At 37.9% G+C, this 20,313-nt stretch overlaps 1 protein-coding gene across 6 annotated transcripts in view; it reads right to left on the minus strand.

The window, feature by feature from the left end:
• stas (Transmembrane protein stas) overlaps positions 1-20,313 on the minus strand; it is a 29,173-nt gene that overhangs the window by 6,322 nt on the left and 2,538 nt on the right. For all 6 annotated transcript variants that reach the window (XM_067785499.1, XM_067785500.1, XM_067785503.1 and 3 more), the window contains exon 4: positions 142-270. In XM_067785499.1, coding sequence (XP_067641600.1) covers positions 142-270 — 129 coding nt within the window. The remainder of the gene's footprint in view (positions 1-141; positions 271-20,313) is intronic.

The raw sequence follows: 20,313 nt of genomic DNA on the forward strand, positions 1-20,313 counted from the left end.
AATGTAAATATTTTAACTAGAGAGTATGCTCTCACACAATCTTTTGGCATACGCTAGGCGCGTGTGTGACTCGAGAGTGATAATTGCTTCATCGTTAAATTAATTGTTTTTGTAGCTATTTTTTTGTTTTATAAAGGATACAAAACATAGGCTGTGATCACGCCGAACATCACTTCAAAATAATACATATCCTTGTAGCGATCCAAAACTTTAGCTAACATTTTAGCATCCTGAATATCACGCGGGATTTTAATATGTTGCTTCTCCGATCTGAAAAAAAGAAAAACAGAAATGAGAACGAGTTATTTTAAACAACCAGACATTAGTAAAGATTAAACAACTAGGGAGGGTCTTAGTTCGGGCGAAAACGAACGTTTTATACGCAGCTTTAAAGGAGACGTTCAAAGAAATATGTGACCCGGCCTATGAAAAGGTGGCTTATGACTAAAAAAAAAAAAACAACAGCTGTTTCTCGCAATTTCTTTTTTGAGTCATAAGCCACCTTTTCATAGGGCGGGTCACATATGTCAAGAACATTAAATAAAATGAAACCAAAAATATACAACTTAATTATACCACGCATTTTTACAATACACGCATAATTACAATTTCGTTGGAATTGGACGATTTTTATTTGACTTTTGGTATTAAAAGTTTTGTGGAGATCGTCTTCTTCGTCTAGTAGTGATATAAGTTTTGGCGAGTGTTATTGATGTTGACGGTCCTTTGCTGGATATAGTTTCGGTAACAAAAAAATATTTTTTTTTTTCAAAAAACTGTTATCAACAACGTTTTTAGCGGAAATTTTACAATCAAATGAAAATTTTTTTAGTAGTTCATGAAAAAAACCTTAAAAATTAAAGTCGAAAAAAGTCAAGAAAATGAAATTTCGCAGGCTCGAAAATATTTTTTTTTGGGTATGCGTAGTGGAACTTTTTTTCCTGAGCCCAAATCCTATCGAAAAATCGATGGCGCGATATCGGTTAATAAATCGACCCAGTTAGGTTATACTCTGATTTCGCCCATTTTATTAATATATTGCGAGTTCAAGTACGTTTCTGTACAAACAATGGTAAAGTAGAGTTCGACTGATGCCGGCTTTTTTTCAGAGGCCGAAGTTGGCCGATACTGATATCTGTTAACCGGCTCATATCCGATTATAAAATAATATTACAAAAAAATACATATGTATGTATGTATAATGACAAAAAAGTTTCGAAACAATTTTTTTAATTTTAGGATTTTTTTATCTCTCCAGGAAAGTTTCGACATGTTCCTTCACAATTTTTTTTTAAACGGACGTTGTGGCAGCGTGCTGCCCTCATTTACATATATATCTATATCATAATCAAACAGAAGCAATCGTTTTATACATTAATTATTAAGAGTGGTGAGAACAGCCTTTGTTATAGAAAAAAGGGAGTCCGAGCTATCAAATGTGTTTGAGTGAGAGTTATAATCTTGGCATAAACACCGAAAAGGTTCATTTAGTTCGAAATTCGTTTACATTGTTTCAGCAGGAGAGGTTTGAAGTGTCTCGAAGTCCGAGAGGGAACACAAAAGCTCACTTCATTCAGAAGGAATGGGCTTGAAATTGATCCATTTAAAAGTGTTGTCATAAATATTACACCAAGCATTTCCCTTCGACTAGCAAGAGGTGGAAGACTGATAAGCTTTAATCGATTAGTATAGAAGATTATATAAAGAGTCCCATTGAAAATTTCTTAAGGCAAATAGTAAACATTGTTTTTGTATTGATTCGAGACTGTCTGCATGGACTTGATAACGCGGATTTCAGATTACTGAGCCATATTCTAATATTGGCCTAACTAATGTTGTAAAAAGTGCTTTAGTTACGTAAGGGTCGTTAAATTCTTTTGACCACCGTTTAACAAATGCAAAAACACCTTTGCCTTTATTCACTGTAGCATTAATATGAAGGTTGAAAGAAAGTTTGGATTTCTTCATGACTCCCATGTCAACAAAACTATTTACAATTTCTAGACTATAGTTGTTAATTGTATATGAAGCTGGCAGCGAAACTTTTTTAGCATTCCCGAAACTTTTTTAGCATTCACTTTTGAAGTCCAGTCAATTTTAGTCTAGCAATATAGAAGAATTAAGTTAGATTTATTGTTTAAGTAAAAAGTTTTTGTGATTTTATTTTTAATTTTTCTGCAAGCTATAGCAAACAAGTAAGTCTAAGTTCGGGTGAAACCGACCATTACATACCCAGCTGTGCACTTGAAAACGCTGTTGTTGTTTGTTTTGTATGGTTGATTGTGTTATAAGGCTGCGTTTTAAGACTTTTAGGGAAAGTGGACTTGGTGTTTAATCGATTTTGATTATCTTCACTCAGTCTACATAGGATATTGTCTCTGCCAAATTTTAATGTTATATCTTTAACGGCTTTTGATTTACGGCTTGTTAAACTTCAAAATTGTCTACTTCTAAATGTGGGTGGTGCCACGCCCATATTCCAAAATTTTTTGGAATTTATGTTTTGCGTCATAAAACTAATCCACCTACCAAATTTCATTAACTTAGCGGTATTCGTTTTCGAATCATATAATTTTTTACATTTTTCTAAATTTTCGATCTCGAAAAAGTGGGGGTGGTTATCGCCCGCTTTCACTCATTTTCAATATTCTGGCTCCAGATAAGCCCGTATACCGAATTTGGTGAAGATAACCCAACATTTGCTCAAGTTATCGTGTTAAATTTTTGTTTGATACTGATGATTTTGATATATGATGCATTTCATATCAAAACCTATAAAAAAGGCACATTCTGAACCCGACCCCCTCAGTTTTGATGAAATTTTGCATACAGGTACACTTTACCTATACAAACATCATTGCATTTTTGAAAAATTGTGAGCGTGGCAAGGTGTCAAAGTTGTGAAAAATACGTGAAAAATGACGGTAACAGGTACTTTTGAGCTGTGATAACTACGGAAAGCTATTCACATCGGCTTTCAAAAACATACACTGTAAAAAATTTTTAATACACTAAAAAATTTTTTTTTTAAATTTTCAACTTGGAAAAAAATTCAAGGGCCAAGTGTTTTAAAATAAAATATATTTTTATTAGAAAGGTTTATTTAATATATATATCATATCCAAAAACTAAAATGGCATTTTTTCCTTTTTTTAATTTTAAATAAATGCATCTCTTTATTTTTGGTATTATGATACTTTTGAGCTGTGATAACTACGGACTGGCTCAACCGATTTCCAAGATCTTGATACCATTAGGCTTTCGAAAACGAATACTGCAAGAATTTTTACTTCGCTGAAAACCATTTTTTTTTTTAAACTAAACTTGGAAAAAATTATAAGGATCAAGCATTTAAAAACAAAATAAAAATGCGTTTCAGTGTATAAACATTTTCTCAGTGTACGATTTCGATAGCCTTTCCAATGGTACCAAGATATTGGAAATCGGTTGAGCCATTCCGTAGTTATCACAGCTCAAAAGTACCTATTACCGTAATTTTTCACGCATTTTTCACAACTTTGACACCTTGCCACGCCCACAATTTTTCAAAACTGCAATTTCTAAAAATGAGGTTGTGTTTGTATAGGCTGTATGCAAAATTTCATTAAAATCTGAGGGGGTCGGGTTCAATGCATATCGGTTGTGATGTGAAATTCATCAAATGGAAGTCTATATCTACATATCTCGATTCATTTATACTTGTACAACCAAACATTATCCAATCAAAGTTATAATACCCTGTGTACAAGTACAGCTGTGTATAAAAATTACAAAATATGGATTGAAAAATATATTGCTACGAATGTTGGCGGCACTAAGGGGTACTGCCATCTCTAGGCCGATGCTAAGCAGTGACGTGAATTCACATCAATAAATCAATCATTATGTCTACACATACCCGTGTACGCGGCGGAGAAGCATCGCACAAGCACATGCAGATATCTTATCTGAAATGCTCCTACAGGTATGCAACTGTGATTGTGGAAGTGTCGCTCACACATACAAGCGCATGGGGTATGAGAGAAGCTATAAAAATTATACATCTGTAGTTGTAGCTGAGAAATTTATAACTAACTAGTAAGTTCTGGAATTAGAAAAGCCAATAAATATGCATGCAAGGAGGTCGACCAGTATAAAAGGGCGACAACAGTGGAGGCGAGCAATCAGTTTCATTTAAGCTGTCAAGCAGTTTGGTTTAATTAAGCAAGCTATAAGTGTTATTGTGAAGTACTTTAATAAACGCCATTTTTCCATTATTCAATATTGGAGTTATTTATTCAACAGTTTAGTGATTCGAACTTAGCAGAAGGTTGCATATAAGAGGATTTGTAAGTATATTCGTTACAATATTAACACAAGAATACCCTGTAGTCCTGCAAGTCTTGCACTATGCATGGGAATTATCATACCAGTTGTAGCAGGGACAACCCCCGTCTATAAGAGATATACACCGCCGATAAACGCCGCCGCCGACGCCGATTTTGATCGTTTTTCGCACGCCGCCGCCGAATGTCAAAAATATCGACGCGGCGGCGGCGTCCGGTGCGTTACTATATTTTCTAATCGTTTAAGACTGTTTAGGCCATTTATTGCTCATGTCGAAAATTGGGCGGATATGGTCGAAAGGGGTATAAAGGGATGCGCATCACTGCCAGTTATAAGAAACTAATTGCGAAATTTAACTCTTTCTAACTGTTCAAAAGTTATTTAAAAAAAACAAGCACTTCGATGTCACTTTAACACGGACTTCGCATCACCCAATTCACCAAGTTATTAAAACAAAACACTAAAAGAAAAGTTATATAATAAATGTATATGCTCACTTTGCATATTTTTTTCAAAAAATTCAAAAAATAACGAACAATGAATTCAAATAAAATGACCCAAGGTGAACATGTTCTCAAATTTTCCTTGAGTTGTTAAAAAAAAGCAAATTACCCAAAAAAGGTGGCGATTTTTTTAAAAACTTTATATTGTGATTGGCTGAAATAATAAGCAAAATCAGTGATGCAAAATCCTTTAGTAGGATGCAGGGGTTTAAACACTCCTTTGAATGATTCCCACCTTATACTTACGTTGAAGATTTATGTACGTATGAGAAGGGTTTGAAAAATCACTTAAGCTTACATTCAAAAATCTGTTGTTTATTTGCGAAACTATACAATAGCGTCTGAAATGTTAATTTTGATTCTCACACTTCATCCTTCAACACCCAAGTCTCCCGTTTTGACTTTTCCTAAAGTTGGCGGCCCTATCCAAAACTAGTACCTTGGAGTGAATCACATTGGTTATAGCCTGTCAACCAAGTTTAAATATCACCTACCCGTTACGGCTACAAATGTGAATACGTAGGATCATATAGTTACCAGGTGAGGCTTTGGCCTTCGCAAGAACACTCAAAGTGGTGAAGCAAAAGCTTTCCCAAGACAGTCGAACTAATGACCGTGTATGCTACTACCCCAACGTAGTGGACAGTCGAACTAGTCTGAAAATTTAAGCTACGCGGCCATCCACAATGAGCTCTTATATCATAAAGCCGGAAAACAGCAGTTAACATCTTTTAACTTAAAATCGGTCGACTTTCATTCTAAAATATCGTTTTGATTTAACGAAGACTATTGAAATCAATGTTGGGAACATAAACGTCTACAAACTTTAGTCTACATTTTAAAAATTTTATCCAGAGTCCTTGTAAAATTTTAATTATGTAGATGCGCCGAGGATTATACGATTTTCACCCATGAGTTACGCAATGACATCCATTTAGACTGCTTATGATTTCGAGGGCGGCATCATTGGCCAAATAGTCACACCCTAACGTTTCAAGCTGTTTCTCTAGTGTAGCTCGGCAGCATATCGCGACAAAAACATCCGTTAGAAAGTCTTCGGAGCTACACCTAGAGCTTCTAGGAAACTGACGTCGACGAAGTTACATATGATTTCGAAGTCGCAGTCCTATAGCTTCTGTGATGGCATATGGTGTGAGGGTCAGGAGGCGTGGTTGCGACTGGTGGTCGGGATTGCTACTGTTCGCACATCGGGAATTGTAGCTCTTAATCATCGGGGATTTTAGCACGAAAAAACTGGATTCGCCCTGTGCCACGAGAGTCATGAGTTTTAATAGACCATTAATAGCAACCGTAAGTCGCCTTCGTGCATGACCGCCAAACAGCCACAAATGATTTAAAGAAATTGTGTTCGCGGCGATTATTAGGAGTTACCCCAGGTGAAAATTTTGCACGAGATATACAGATAAAAGTGTGACCATTTTATGTATCTCTATTTCTCTTCAGCAGACGCAGCAGTACCAACTCCAAAGACCGGGGTTAGATTCGAAGTCTGTCTGGAGTAACTACTCCTGAAAATTTTTGAACGGTGTGCGAGATCTTGAGGCAAAACCCCCGGATCTTTCCGAAATGACCAACACGTTGATTTCCTTAGATACATACAAAAAAACCTTTCTTAAATATAATTTTTTTAAATAGAAAAAATCAAGCTCTTTAAACTATGAACACCGGCGTATACAGGCGCGCCGCCCACGCCGCCGCCGACGGTATATAATGGAGTTGGAGTCTACGCCGCCGCCGCCGATAAAGTGATCGGCGTAAACCTCTACCGTCTATAAACATTATATGCCCTTTTAACATTGGCATGTCATTTGGCGTCGCGCCACACGAACCAAACTAAAGGCTTTGAGAAACACTCTTGCCCTTACAGTAAGGGCGTCCTGCAACACAGAGCAGATTATGGGCTATACTTTTTCTCAACATCCCCCACCCATTTTAAGCTAGATGCCTTCAGAAATATCCACCGAAGAGGCTTGGCAGGGTCATAAGAAAGTGCTTGTCGAATTGGTTATCTTGCCACTGCTATGCAGTAGGGTATCGAATTAACATCAAATAATGTAAGAAGCATATTTGATGGGAACGAACGGACCAGGAAAAAGCTAAAAAAAAAGGCAGATGCCGATATCAATTTTTAGAGCCAATATTGATCGATACCGAAGCATATCAATTAGTCGGAACCTACGGACGTAAGTACAAGCGTACAGCTGGGCATCAAAAGTGGCTTCCAACAGATTTCGCTAACTTTCACAGCAGGCAATCGTAAAGTCAATCCACTCCCTAGTTAAATCAGTATTCGGTAATGAATTTTCGCATTTTTTTAATGGTTCAGTGTACTGAGTTTCATAAAGGTACAATTTGTTGTTGTTGTTGTTGTAGCAGTGCTTCGCCCCATCCAATAGGTGCGACCGATCACAAATTGTCATCAATATCCTCTAAGGGGAGTCTAAGGAAACTTGCTGTTTCAACAGGGGTGGACCATAAAGAGAGGGGTGGTATAGGCGTTTGTTCCACATTACAATTAAAGAGATGGTTGGTGTCATGTGGGGACACATTGCAAGCAGGGCATACATTTTGTATGTCGGGGTTGATTCTGGATAGGTAAGAGTTTAACCTCTTACAGTATCGAGATCGAAGTTGAGCTAGAGTGACTCGCGTTTCCCTGGGGAATCCTCCTTCTTCCGCAAGTTTTGGTTATTGTTCTTTGAGTACTGGATTCACCGGGCAATTCCTGGCATAAAGGTCCAACGCCTGTTTGTGGAGTTCACTGAGGACCTGCTTGTGTTTTTTGGCTTCATATGGCTGAGTTATCAGGTGCCGTATTTCCTCATAATGCTTACGGAGATGACTCCTTAAGCACCTGGGCGGTGTTGGCTCATCAATCAGATGTTTGTTGGGATGCCCAGGTTACTGGGTATTCAACAGGAACTGTTTGATTAGCATCTCATTTCTCTCCCTAATGGGGAGTATTCTCGCTTCATTATGTAGATGGTGTTCTGGGGACATAAGAAGACACCCCGTCGCGGTTCTGAGAGCAGTATTTTGGCTGGCCTGTAGCCTCTTCCAGTGCATACTGTTTAGGCTTGGCGACCATATAGGGGACGCGTAGGATGCAATCGGCTGGCCAATTGCTTTGTAAGTGGTAATGAGCGTTTCTTTGTCTTTTCCCAAAGTACTACCAGCAAGAGATTTGAGGATTTTATTACGGCTCTGGATTTTCGGTACAATTGCGGCTGCATGCTCACCAAAATGTAGATCCTGATCAAACGTCACACCCAAGATTTTGGGGTGTAGGACAGTCGGTAGCGTAGTGTCATCGACGTGGATGCTCAAAATGGTCGACATTTGGGACGTGCATGTTGGAAATAAGGTCGCGGAGGATTTAGTCGTAATTAATTTGTTACAATTTTCTGTGTTAACGGACGGGCGGACATGACTCAATCAAAATCATTTCCGATGCTGATAGTTTTGGTATATAGAGCAAAAGCCCATGATAACCAGACCTTCGTTATTTTATAAAAAGCTGAAATTTCGTCAGCGCATACCTGAAGCTTGAGTCATAGTGGCTTTAGTAGATATCGTGCAAAAAATGTACAGTAAATATACCTTACTTATACCATTTTATAAAAGCTGATTATCATATTGTTACGAATATTAGCAACACTAAGGGGTACTGTCATCTCTAAGCCGATGCTAAGCAGTGACTGTATGCACATCAATAATTCAATCATTATGTCTACACATATGTACGTACACGCAGCGGAGAAGCAACGCACAAACACATGCAGATATCTTACCTGAGATATGCAATTATAATTGTGGAAGTGTCGCTCACAAATACACGCGCATATGAGAGCTATACACGTACATCTGTAGTTATAATTATATAGCAGTAACTAAGTAAATTCTGGAGCACCTAGAAGATGCAACGAGGAATCAGAGAGTATAAAAGGCAGCAACAGTAGAGGCGCTACAATCAGTTGGATTTAAGACGCTATCTAGGGAGAAATAGCAGTATTATTTTGAAAATCAGTTTCATTTAAGCAATCTATTGGTTGTAAAGTATAAGTACTTTAATAAAGGCCATTTTGCGTTATTAAATATTGGAGTTATTTATTCAACAGTTTAGCGATACGAACTTAGCAGAAGGTTACATATAAGAGGATTTGTAAGTATATTCGTTACAATTGGTGGAATAAAACTTGGGCATGGCAAAGTTGAGTGAATTGACGATCCAGCAACTGAAGGAGGAGTTGGAAGTCCGTGGAATTGGCTACTTTTGGCGATAAATCCCAGCTACAAAAACGACTAAGTGTAGCTATGGTATTTGAAGGAATCAATGCTGAGGAGTATGTCTTTCATTATGATAGCGACAAAACAACAACAAAAATGGAAGAAAAAAACGAAACACCGCAGACAGTGACGAGCACAATATCTGTACAAACATCGACAATGGCATCTCAGCTGGAGTCATAGGAGGCACGCATTTCAGAAATAGCGTCGCAAGTGTCATCTCAATTGGAAGAACAGAAGACATATATGTCATCTCAACTGGAAGCGCAAGAGGCACGTATACCTGGAATGTCGACAAAAATTTCGGAACAGGTATCATCGCAGCTCTTTGCGAAACTGGAAGAGCAGGATGCAAAACTTTTACAACTCGAGGACAAAATTGATGCCGAGATAGAAGCGTTGAAAGGTCTTATGCAGCAATTACAACTAAATCGCCCAGCTGTTCCAGCGAGCAATCTGAAGGTAAAAACTCCATCTTTTGACGGCTCTGTTCCTTTCGAGGTATTCAAGCTTCAATTTGAGAAGACGTCAGCAGTGAACAACTGGAATGCTGAAGATAAAGTTGCTGCACTGTTCGTGGCATTGAAAGGGCCTGCAGCTGAAATCTTACAGACAATTCCAGAGTACGAATGGCACAACTATGAAACATTGATGAGCGCTCTAGAGAAACGTTACGGAAGCGAGCATAGGAAACAGATATATCAAATTGAGTTGCAAAATCTTTACCAAAAGGCGAATGAGACTTTGCAGGAGTTTGCGTCGGATGTTGAAATATTGGCTCATCTCGCAAATGCAGACGCACCCGTGGAATACACCGAGAGGGTTAAAATTCAGAGCTTTATAAAAGGAATACGGGATGCCGAAACGAAACGAGCGAACCCAAAGCCAACATTTGCTGAAACGGTATCCCATGCACTGACTCAGGAAACAGCGTCACTTTTGAGTAAGCCCGCATACAAAGCTCATCGCGTGGAAGTGGAAAGGCCAGATTGGTAGACACAATTTTGGAAGCACTGAAGGCATTACAACAAAAAAATGTCCGAGTTATGAAGTGTTTCAAGTGCGTTCAGATTGCACGTCATTGCAGCACCGGTCATGGTAGTTCCAACTTGGCTGGTCGTAAACGCAAAGCTGGAGGAGATAAGCAAGAGCGAGTCAAATGTAAAGTTCGAGAACTTGCCCCAGCTATTGAATGTCGTGTGATACCTATCTCGCAAACTGGAAGGAAATCGAGCAGTCTTACCGTCAAAGGAAATGTGGATGGCAAAGAGCGTGAACTGACTGTAGATACGGGCGCATCTCATTCTTTAATCCGATCCGATTTGGTCAACAGGAGAGTAAAGCCATTACCTGGAGCAAGATTGCGTACGATTACTGGTGAGTATAACCAAGTCCAGGGAGAAGTGGTATGTGAGTTGTGGCAGAGATCGTTGATGAAGTCATATTGGGAGTGGATTTCTTAGTTGACTATGACATCAGGATCGATATGCAGAGAAGGAATATGCAGTATAAGAACAAGGATGTGCCATTTAGCTTCAGTTTGGAAAAGGGGTTCAGCAGTAATCGAGTACTGGTGGAGAAGAGTCGACAAGGACCACGAAAGTCAAAGGTAAAAGTTGGTGGAACGAATGGGCCAAACAAAACAAAATCAAAGATACCTGCGAGAGAAACACTGGCATTGACAAACCCGAACGGACGCACCAAAACGAAGGAAAGAATTTTCCAGAAAGAATGCGAGGGTAGTTTCAAGCCGGGCGCACTACTGTTGGGAAACGTGGGAACGATACTGATTATGCGAAGCCAATCCGTCAAGCGCAAGCTCTACGAAGTAGTTCATTGGCCAAACAACAGAGTGTGAAGGAACGGCCCAGGATAATGAGTAGTAAGATGAAACACAGGTACGGCAAGGAAAATAATTCGTCAGGTCTCCGGAAGGGAGATTTGGTACTGCTATACAAGCCTCACCGGCGGAAAGGTGTTCCATCCAAATATCCGTGCAGTTGGGAAGAGGATCAGTGATGTCATCTACCGCATACAAACAATTGGGAAGCCACGAAATAGAACGGTGGTTCATTTGGAGAGGCTAGCAGCGGATAGATTGAGAGATTTGTCTGATCGGGACGATCAGACTTATGTGGAGGGCAGTGTTACGAATATTAGCAACACTAAGGGGTACTGTCATCTCTAAGCCGATGCTAAGCAGTGACTGTATGCACATCAATAATTCAAGCAACGCACAAACACATGCAGATATCTTATCTCAGATATGCAATTATAATTGTGGAAGTGTCGCTATACACGTACATCTGTAGTTATAATTATATAGCAGTAACTAAGTAAATTCTGGAAGCGCCTAGGAGATGCAACGAGGAAATCAGTATAAAAGGGGCAACAGTAGAGGCGCTACAATCAGTTGAATTTAAGACACTATCTAGCGAGCAATAGCAGTATTATTTTGAAAATCAGTTTCATTTAAGCAAGCTATTGGTTGTAAAGTATCAGTACTTTAATAAAGGCCATTTTGCGTTATTAAATATTGGAGTTATTTATTCAACAGTTTAGCGATACGAACCTAGCAGAAGGTTGCAAATAAGAGGATTTGCAGTAAATTCGTTCCAATATATTGTTACGAATATTAGCAACACTAAGGGGTACTGCCATCTCTAAGCCGATGCTAAGCAGCGCCTTGTATGCACATCCATTAATCAATCATTATGTATCTACATAAACTAATCAATCATTATGTCTACACATATGTACGTATACGCAGTTGAGAAGCAACGCATAACCACATGCATATATCTGAGATACTCCCGAAGGTATGCAATGAGAGAAGCTATAAAATCGTGCAATTGTAGTTACAGCTGAGAAATTTGATAGCTGATGGTCAACTGGTAGATTCTGGAAATGGAAGCGCCTAGAAGATGCGAACGAGGAAATCAAAGAGTATAAAAGGCAGCGACAGATAGAGGCGCTAGAAGCAGTTTTGATTAACCACGCAATCTGTCGGGCAATAGTAGAGTTATTTATTGTGAAGTACTTTAATAAAGGCCATTTTGCATTATTAAATATTGGAGTTATTTATTCAACAGTTTAGTGATTCGAACTGGGCAGAATTGCAAATAAGAGGATTTGCAAGTAAATTCGTTACAATTTTGTATTCCATACTAGCTTTTTTCCAGCCAGCCACTTTAAACATTTTTTTACGCCAAAAAAATTTGCAAGTTTTTTTTTTCAAGATTTTGTATTTGAGTTTCATTATAAAATTGCTTGAATGTTCTTTTAATGCTGGGTGCGAGTTCGCCTAAATTTTAAGCACTTAAACTAACTTTTAAACTAAACTTTCCAGCACTGCAACAATTTAGAAAAAAAGTGGCCAAAACTGTGCGAGTTCATTTGAAAATCTAAATTGTTTATTTACCACATCATCGAATTTAACATATCATTAGTCTCTCTGTCTGTGTGCAACACATTCATACAATGAAATTAACAAAAAATTAATATCATTAGGCTGCTCACAGTAGCTTCTAATTTGGTCTGGGTAATTTACCAATGGTAAAGTTTAGACATTTTAGCACATTGTAAATTTTTTGTTTTTGCTTTGCATAGAAATATCAAAAATACCACTTTGAACAAAATTACCCAACTTTTGCTCATGTTTATTTCACAGGAAAATTTAGAAAAGCTGAAAAGCTGACTGAGACACAACATTGAATTCTTGAGCAATTCGACGAATTGAAAATTTAATAATCATGAAAACAAAAAAAAAAAAAACTTAAAAAGTACGTGTTCTTAAATTGTCAATAACAAAACATTGACAAATATAGAGATTCTAACAGTCTTGATTAGGTAATATTATTATTACTTTAAACGAGCAATTCTTGTTTGTTTGTATAGCCGAACGATCTCGGGAACGGCTCAACCGATTTAAATGAAATTTGGCACAGAGATAATGGATCACCTTCTAAGACTTTCTACCTAGGTGTTGCCACTCAGAATGTTTCACAAGGTTGCCACCTATTCGAAATTAAAAAAAAAATTGCATATGTCGATATGGGTATCAAACGAAAGGTATTTCGCTCCGCATTACAATAGGGACATTTTTGAGTAGGGTTGCCATTTAGGGTTGCCACCTATTCGAAATTAAAAAAAATTGCTTGAGATATGCCGATATGGGTATCAAACGAAAGGCATTTCACTCCGCATTACAATAGGGACATTTTTGAGTAGGGTTGCCACTTATTCGAAATAAAAAAAAATTGCATGAGATATGGCGATATGGGTATCAAACGAAAGGTATTTCACTCCGCATTACAATAGGGAAATTTTTGAGTAGGGTTGCCATTTAGGGTTGCCACCTATTCGAAATTAAAAAAATTTGATGAGATATGCCGATATGGGTACCAAACGAAAGGTATTTCACTCCGCATTACAATAGGGACATTTTTAAGCAGGGTTACCATTTAGGGTTGGGGTAGTTAGACGAAATAGTACTCTACTTACTCATATTCGATTAAAGCTTTAAGGAGAACATTAAAGTCAAAAATCTTCGTAAAAAAATCTTACACATGATTCGAATGATGAAATTTGGAAAATTAAACACGCTAATAAAATTGAAATACAATATCAAGGCACCGTGGCAAATTCTAGCAAAATATATTTAAATGCATATTTTTGGCAAATATGAAATGAATAATTGCAATTTCTCACAGATTACTATTAGAAAGATTTCTCACCATAGCAAAAAGATATCTCACCATGGTAATTTGCTACCGTTGAACACTAGAGGCATATGTTCAATTTGAAAACGACATCTAACCATTTAACTACTTACCAACAGATGGCGCTTAGGGAAGTAAGTAGACATTTAATTAAACTAACTGATAGTTGTCATTCGTGAAATTTACAAGTTTTTGGAATGTAATAAAATTGTGAGACTTTCATAGTGTATAACTAAAAAAATGTGTGAAATTAATAATTCGGCGCATGGAGATACTCGAGAAACGTTGCCAGCACAACGAAACGTTGCCGAGCAAAGCTTGGTCGCCCAGGTACTTTGGTTAATTTAACAATTTTTAATATTTTTATGTTTTTATTTTCTAATATTTGACATTTGACATTTGAAAATTTAAAACTACAGTGGTAAACTGAGATGTTTGAAACCTATGAATGGTTTAAAACTTAAGCCCAAAATTTTAACCGTGCAAGTGGAAATAAGCGCTGACGAAATTTCAGCTTTTATCAAATGACGAAGGTCTGGCAGTCACGTATTTCACGCCGACTCCGAACGGCATCTACAAGGTATATGAGTTTTCACTGAGAAGCTTTTCATGGCAGAAATTGTTTCACATTAATCTCGTTTTGGGTACAATCGGTCTCTATTACGACTTTTGTGTGGAATATCACCCTATCTCGCGTTCAGATTCGAAAACAACCTATCTGAACAAAGTTTTGAAATACGTTCTATCTCAGAATGAATTCAATAAGATAGGCCATTCCTCAGTCAAATCGGTCAGGCATCGGTTTATTTCCAACTAATATTTTTTTATCAGAGGAGGAAGTTAGTTAAACTTGATGACGTATTAGGGATCCAAGGGATTAAAGCCTATCAATACCATGTGCCAACCTCACCTACGCAGGACATTTCTGCTGGATACATTTTTGTGAGATATACATATGTATGTAATAATAGTCAAGAAATCAGCCGACTGTAAAATATATGTAGTTGCGTCGCCAACCTACGCGCCGCCGCCCTTAAAGTGATCGGCGTAAACCTCTAGTACAACAGCAGCCCCAAATAAAATAAGAAATCAAAAGTAAATAATATGAATATTAGTATTTTCACTGTTCACTATTTGATACCGTGACGTGACACATTTTGTTTTTCTAGTTTCGTCATCCCTTCGTTGATGTGAGTGTAATACTATATTGAAAATTTGTTTCAAAGCTATTTTTTTTTAATTAGAAATAATGTAATAAAACGAAATACAATGTCTCCTATTTATGTATGTATATTAGTTCGTATCGAAAAAACAATATCCAACGTATGTCGCTAATACAAATCCTTTGCTGTTGTCATCTGTCCGTCGGATGCCTGACAAGGAAAACGAGATTTCCCAAAATCTTCGATTCCACTTCCTTGGGGAGTGTTGATGGTCCTTTGCCGGATGCAGATCCGGTACGTTCCGGTAACAATCACCATAAAGGTAGTAGCCCGACCCTATCGGGAACGATTTCGTATGACCACATGCTACCTTCTAGGCCATACTGCCCTCCCACCCCCTAGATCCATCAGGAGTTTGGGGTCGCCAGAGCCTCGGCTGTTACTGACACAGGATTCGCCACGGGTAGGTGGCGTAGACAATTGGGTTGGAGAAGCTATATACACAACCCCTTAAATCAATTTGGTATATTAGTCGCCTCTTACAACAGGCATACCTACCGCGGGTATATTCTAATATTCTAAGCCCCCTAACCCGCTGGTGCAATTTTCGTCTTTTGTATAGTTTTTATAATTTAAAAAAAAAACGGAATTACATAACGGGAAAAATTCGAAAATTCAAAAGTGTTTCAAATAGAAATTTCGATATTTTCACTTTTAGAGTATGCAGATTTGTAGTCCATTCAATTTTAGTCTAGCAAAGTACAAGTTTGAAGTCTCTTACTCCCAAACATTTTGATTCGCTTTAGGAACTTTATTTTCAGTATCAACTCAATCATTTCAACCCCCAATTTCAAATAAGACACTGAAAAAGCCAAATCCTCTTAAAACATGTACTCTGATGGCATTACCATGTCGACGTTGACACACTTTAGATTTGAAGGAGTTACCTACCTAATAAGGCATCGAATTCCGAAGATCAAACAGAGACTGTTATCTGTAAATTTTGGTTCAAAAATAATTGTATAATGTATGCAAATATAGTTTCACAAAAGACATTTATTAGGTCCGATTTTTCTCGTCAACTTAAACTGGGAGTTTAAACTCGCTCTGAATAAACCGGTCTAAGAGAAATTTGTGTTTCTTTGAAATCGGATCATTGAAATTTTTACGTCTAAAGAGGGCTGTTTATTTTTACCAGGAGGATTTCATGTGGTTCGAAATTGAAACTTAAAAAAATAAACCAATTAAAGATATTTTAGTTTGCAATATGAGATACCGAAGAAATCCCGAAATTCCGGGATATTTTTAAAGGTGAGATCAGGGATTCTGGATCGGGATTCCCTCGATCGATGCCTTACTACCTAACGCATGTTGTCAATCTGTCTTTGTTGCTGCTATTGTCTTATTACAATTAGGTTTTGAGGCATATTATGGATTTGTATATTTCTTGGAAAAATTCTTTATATTGGGGTTGGGTGTGCGCGAATTTTTTCGATACGCTCAAATGTACAATAGAGAGCAGAACTCGATAGCGGAAAATTTATGTTATCAAACAAAAACGTGTCGATGTTAATTAACAATAAAAATCAATTTGCAGCGCGGTATTTTTACGTTAATATGACACGTGTTATACAAAAGACAAATTACTTTTGTATACTACACATGAGGAATTACAATTTTTTTAAATACTTTATAAGCTAAATTTTGCTTATTAATTGCAAAACTTAAGTTTAAAGAAACTTATTATTATAAACGAGCCTGGCTCGTGCGCATCTTGCGCAACCAATATAAGTATCTTACCAAATATCAAAAGAAAACAGCTGTTCTATCTGCGCTGCCATCTAGCGTAAAATAGCAACTACCGGTAATGCAGTGCAAATATTCACAATAGTGCCATAATACAAATAGATTTCTTCGTGTGCTCATAATCGTTTATTTTTAACAAATTATTTTAATAAAATATAGCTAAACAAAAGCACTACGACCAAAATTGCCCAAAGCTCGCTAAAAGCCCGAATCTCCATCTTTACAACCAAAACTTTATTTATAGATTTGGATTCCAAATAAGAGCAAAAAAGGGATCCGTAGTTATATAAAAAATTATAAAGCTACATAGACACGGCGATGGTTGCTAGGACATATTTGTGAGTTGCGAGCCTCAGTACCTGTAGACATGCTGGTATAGAAATGGGGCGCTTTCATCCACTCAGCCATATAACTCATGTATTGGAGTGTAGCACGTACATATATATTTGCTTTGGTGCACTAGCGTTCCACTGATCCACACATATACAAACTGAGATTCGATACATAAATATGTAGAAACATATGCACATGTAAGCTAAATATAAACGACCATTTCAAAAACTCAGGGGAACACAAAGAATTTCTGTGACATTAGCATGAATGCGGAAATTCTCATTAGAATTAGATACGAAGAGTTTTGTTAAGTGTATGTACAGGTGAAGCTAGATAACAAACAAAAATGTTTGTTATTTGTCACACACTGCGTCGAATTTCTAAAAATATATTATATCGACGGGTGAATGGAATATCACCCTATCTCGGTTGCCAATTAGAAAACTCTCTGTCTGAGAATTTTTTTTTTTTAAATCAGCCTGTATCAAAATTTGATTGAAGAACAATTTTTCCATAAACGTCCCAGCTAATGTAAATTTGTATTGAATTTAAGCTCAGATAGAGCACTTTTGAAACAAATTCTTACATAGGGGCTTCTTCAACCAGGTTCTCAGATTGGGCATTTTTGAAACAAATTCTGAAAAAGGGCATTTTTCAAAAGTTTTATGAGATTGGGCGTTTTAGAAACGGTAGCCGAAATAGGGTAATATTCCACTCAACAGTCGATATATTTTTTTATAGACAAGCGAGGATCACAGTCGCTAATAAAGATTAGGTTTATAATATAAGAAATAAAGCTGTTTAGGACTACGCGAATGTTATTCGAGCAATGTTTATGCAAATACGCCCTATTTTATAGTAATTGATGTTGTTGTTATTGTAGCGATAAGGTTTCTCCCCGAAGGCTTTGGGGAGTGTTATCGATGATGGTCCTTTGCCGGATACAGATCCGGTACGCTCCGGTAACACAGCACCATTAAGGTACTAACCCGACCATCTCGGGAACGATTTATATGGCCACATTAAACCTTCAGGCCATCCCTCCCTCCCCACCCCCAAGTTCCATGAGGAGCTTGGGGTCGCCAGAGCCTCGTCTGTTAGTGAAGCAGGATTCGCCGCGGATAGGTGAGGTTCACAATTGGGTTTGGATACGCTATATATTGCGCTGGCAACCTGGAAAGGTTGCGCTACACAGCCCCTTGAATCTGGTATTTTAGTCGCCTCTTACGACAGGCATACCTACCGCGGGTATATTTTGACCCCCTAACCCGCTGATTATAGTAATTAATCATTATCATTAATTGGTTTCTAACCGCTTAAGCGATTTTGGGCGGTTTCGCGACAACTAACGCCAATTGGGAGCACCATGTGAGGTCAAGTCTTACTCCACCTGCCCCTCCCAACTCAGTGGAGATATCCACCTTCCTCTGCTTCCAAACTGCTGTTTCCAATGAAATACTTTCTTAGCCGAGCGTCTTCGTCCGTTCGCAATACATGACCTAGCCAGCGAAGCCTTTGGGTTTTTATGCGCTGCACTATCGTCATATCTGAGCTAATACCGCTCATCATTATACCTGCTCCGATACTCACCGTCAGCATCACGGACAGGATCATAAGTCTTCCGGAGATTTTTTCTCTCGAACACTCCACACTCATGTTCTCTCGATACCATCCATGATTCCGAGCCATATATCAGGACAGGTATGATAAGTGACTTGTAGAAGGTAATTTTTGTTCGTCGAGAGAGGATTTTACTTTTCAATTACCTACTCAGTCCAAAGTAGCACTTGTTGGCAAGAGTTATTCTCCGATTCTAATCATCAGCATACGTCATTAATTGTACAATCTTATTATAGATTATACCATCACACTTTATTTCTCCTGCTAGAACTAGATTTAAAATAGTTATTGATACCGCATGAAAATAAGCTTACGAGCTTTAGCGTATTAGTTCTTGAACGTGGGGTGGATATATTGGAAACTATTTCTCGATAATTTCGTGATTGTTTTATTTCATGATAGTTCGCCAATATGATTCCGCTATCATTTTGAGACCATCTTTCCATTATTTCGGTTTTGTTTTCGGAAGTGTGTGGGAACTATTTCGGGATAACTTCGGTTGTTTTCTGGACTACTTGCCGACTATTTTGGGATTGCTTTCAGGATCATTTCGAACCCATTTCAAAGCTATTTTTAGGGTGATGCTAAGACTATTTTGGGATTGTTACCTTTGATCCTATTTTGTCTCCGAATCAGCCTGGATTGTTTTTCTTATCACTTTAGGAATACTTAGGGAGTATCTCGGGAATATTTTGGATTGATTTGTGGGCTGTTTTTTAAGAGTTGTTTTTTAATTATTATTCTTGGTATGTCCGACACGGGCCAATTAAGGGTCATAAACGTGAATCATAGTTTTATATAGTTATTTCGATGAAATTTAATATTTCAATTTCTGCATGCCGTGGGTAAAGGCTAGTAAAAAATATTAAGAGATCAAAAACATTTACTCTAAAACTAATGACACTAAACTCGCGTTTATTTCGTATATATCACCAATTTCGCAACACCGAACCAAAAATTAATGTGAGGTTAGTCGCGTCAGTCGCAAGTACATCTTTCATAATTAACTGGCAAACAAAAGGCTACTGAAAGGTCTTTTTTGAATGAACGCACTTATCAACTGTTGTTGTTGCATTAACAGTGCTTCGCCCCACTCAATGGGCACGATCACTCACAAATTGTCATGAAGATCCTCTAACGGGAGTCCAAGGAAATTGGCTGTTTCAACAGGGGCGGACCATAGGGAGATGGGTGTTAGAGGCGTAGGTTCTACATTACAATTGAAAAGATGTTGGTGTGGTGGGGACACATCGCATGCAGGACATACATTACGTATGTCGGGGTTGATTCTGGACAAGTAAGAGTTTAACTTGTTAAAGTATCCAGAACGAAGTTGGGCCAGGGTGAGTCGTGTTTCGATTGGTAGTGTGCTTTCTTCTCCTGCAAGGGTGGTAATATTGCATATTAATAACGGGGTTCACCGGGCGCGTCCTGACAAAGGCGTTTACCGATTCTGTGTGGATTTGTCTAAGGGCTTGGAGATGTTCCCTTAATCGCCGTGGAGGCGGTGCTAAATCAAGCAGTTGTTTGCTA

The sequence above is a fragment of the Eurosta solidaginis genome, chromosome 4 (genome assembly GCF_040869045.1).
Source record: "Eurosta solidaginis isolate ZX-2024a chromosome 4, ASM4086904v1, whole genome shotgun sequence".
Taxonomy (NCBI): Eukaryota; Metazoa; Arthropoda; class Insecta; order Diptera; family Tephritidae; genus Eurosta; species Eurosta solidaginis.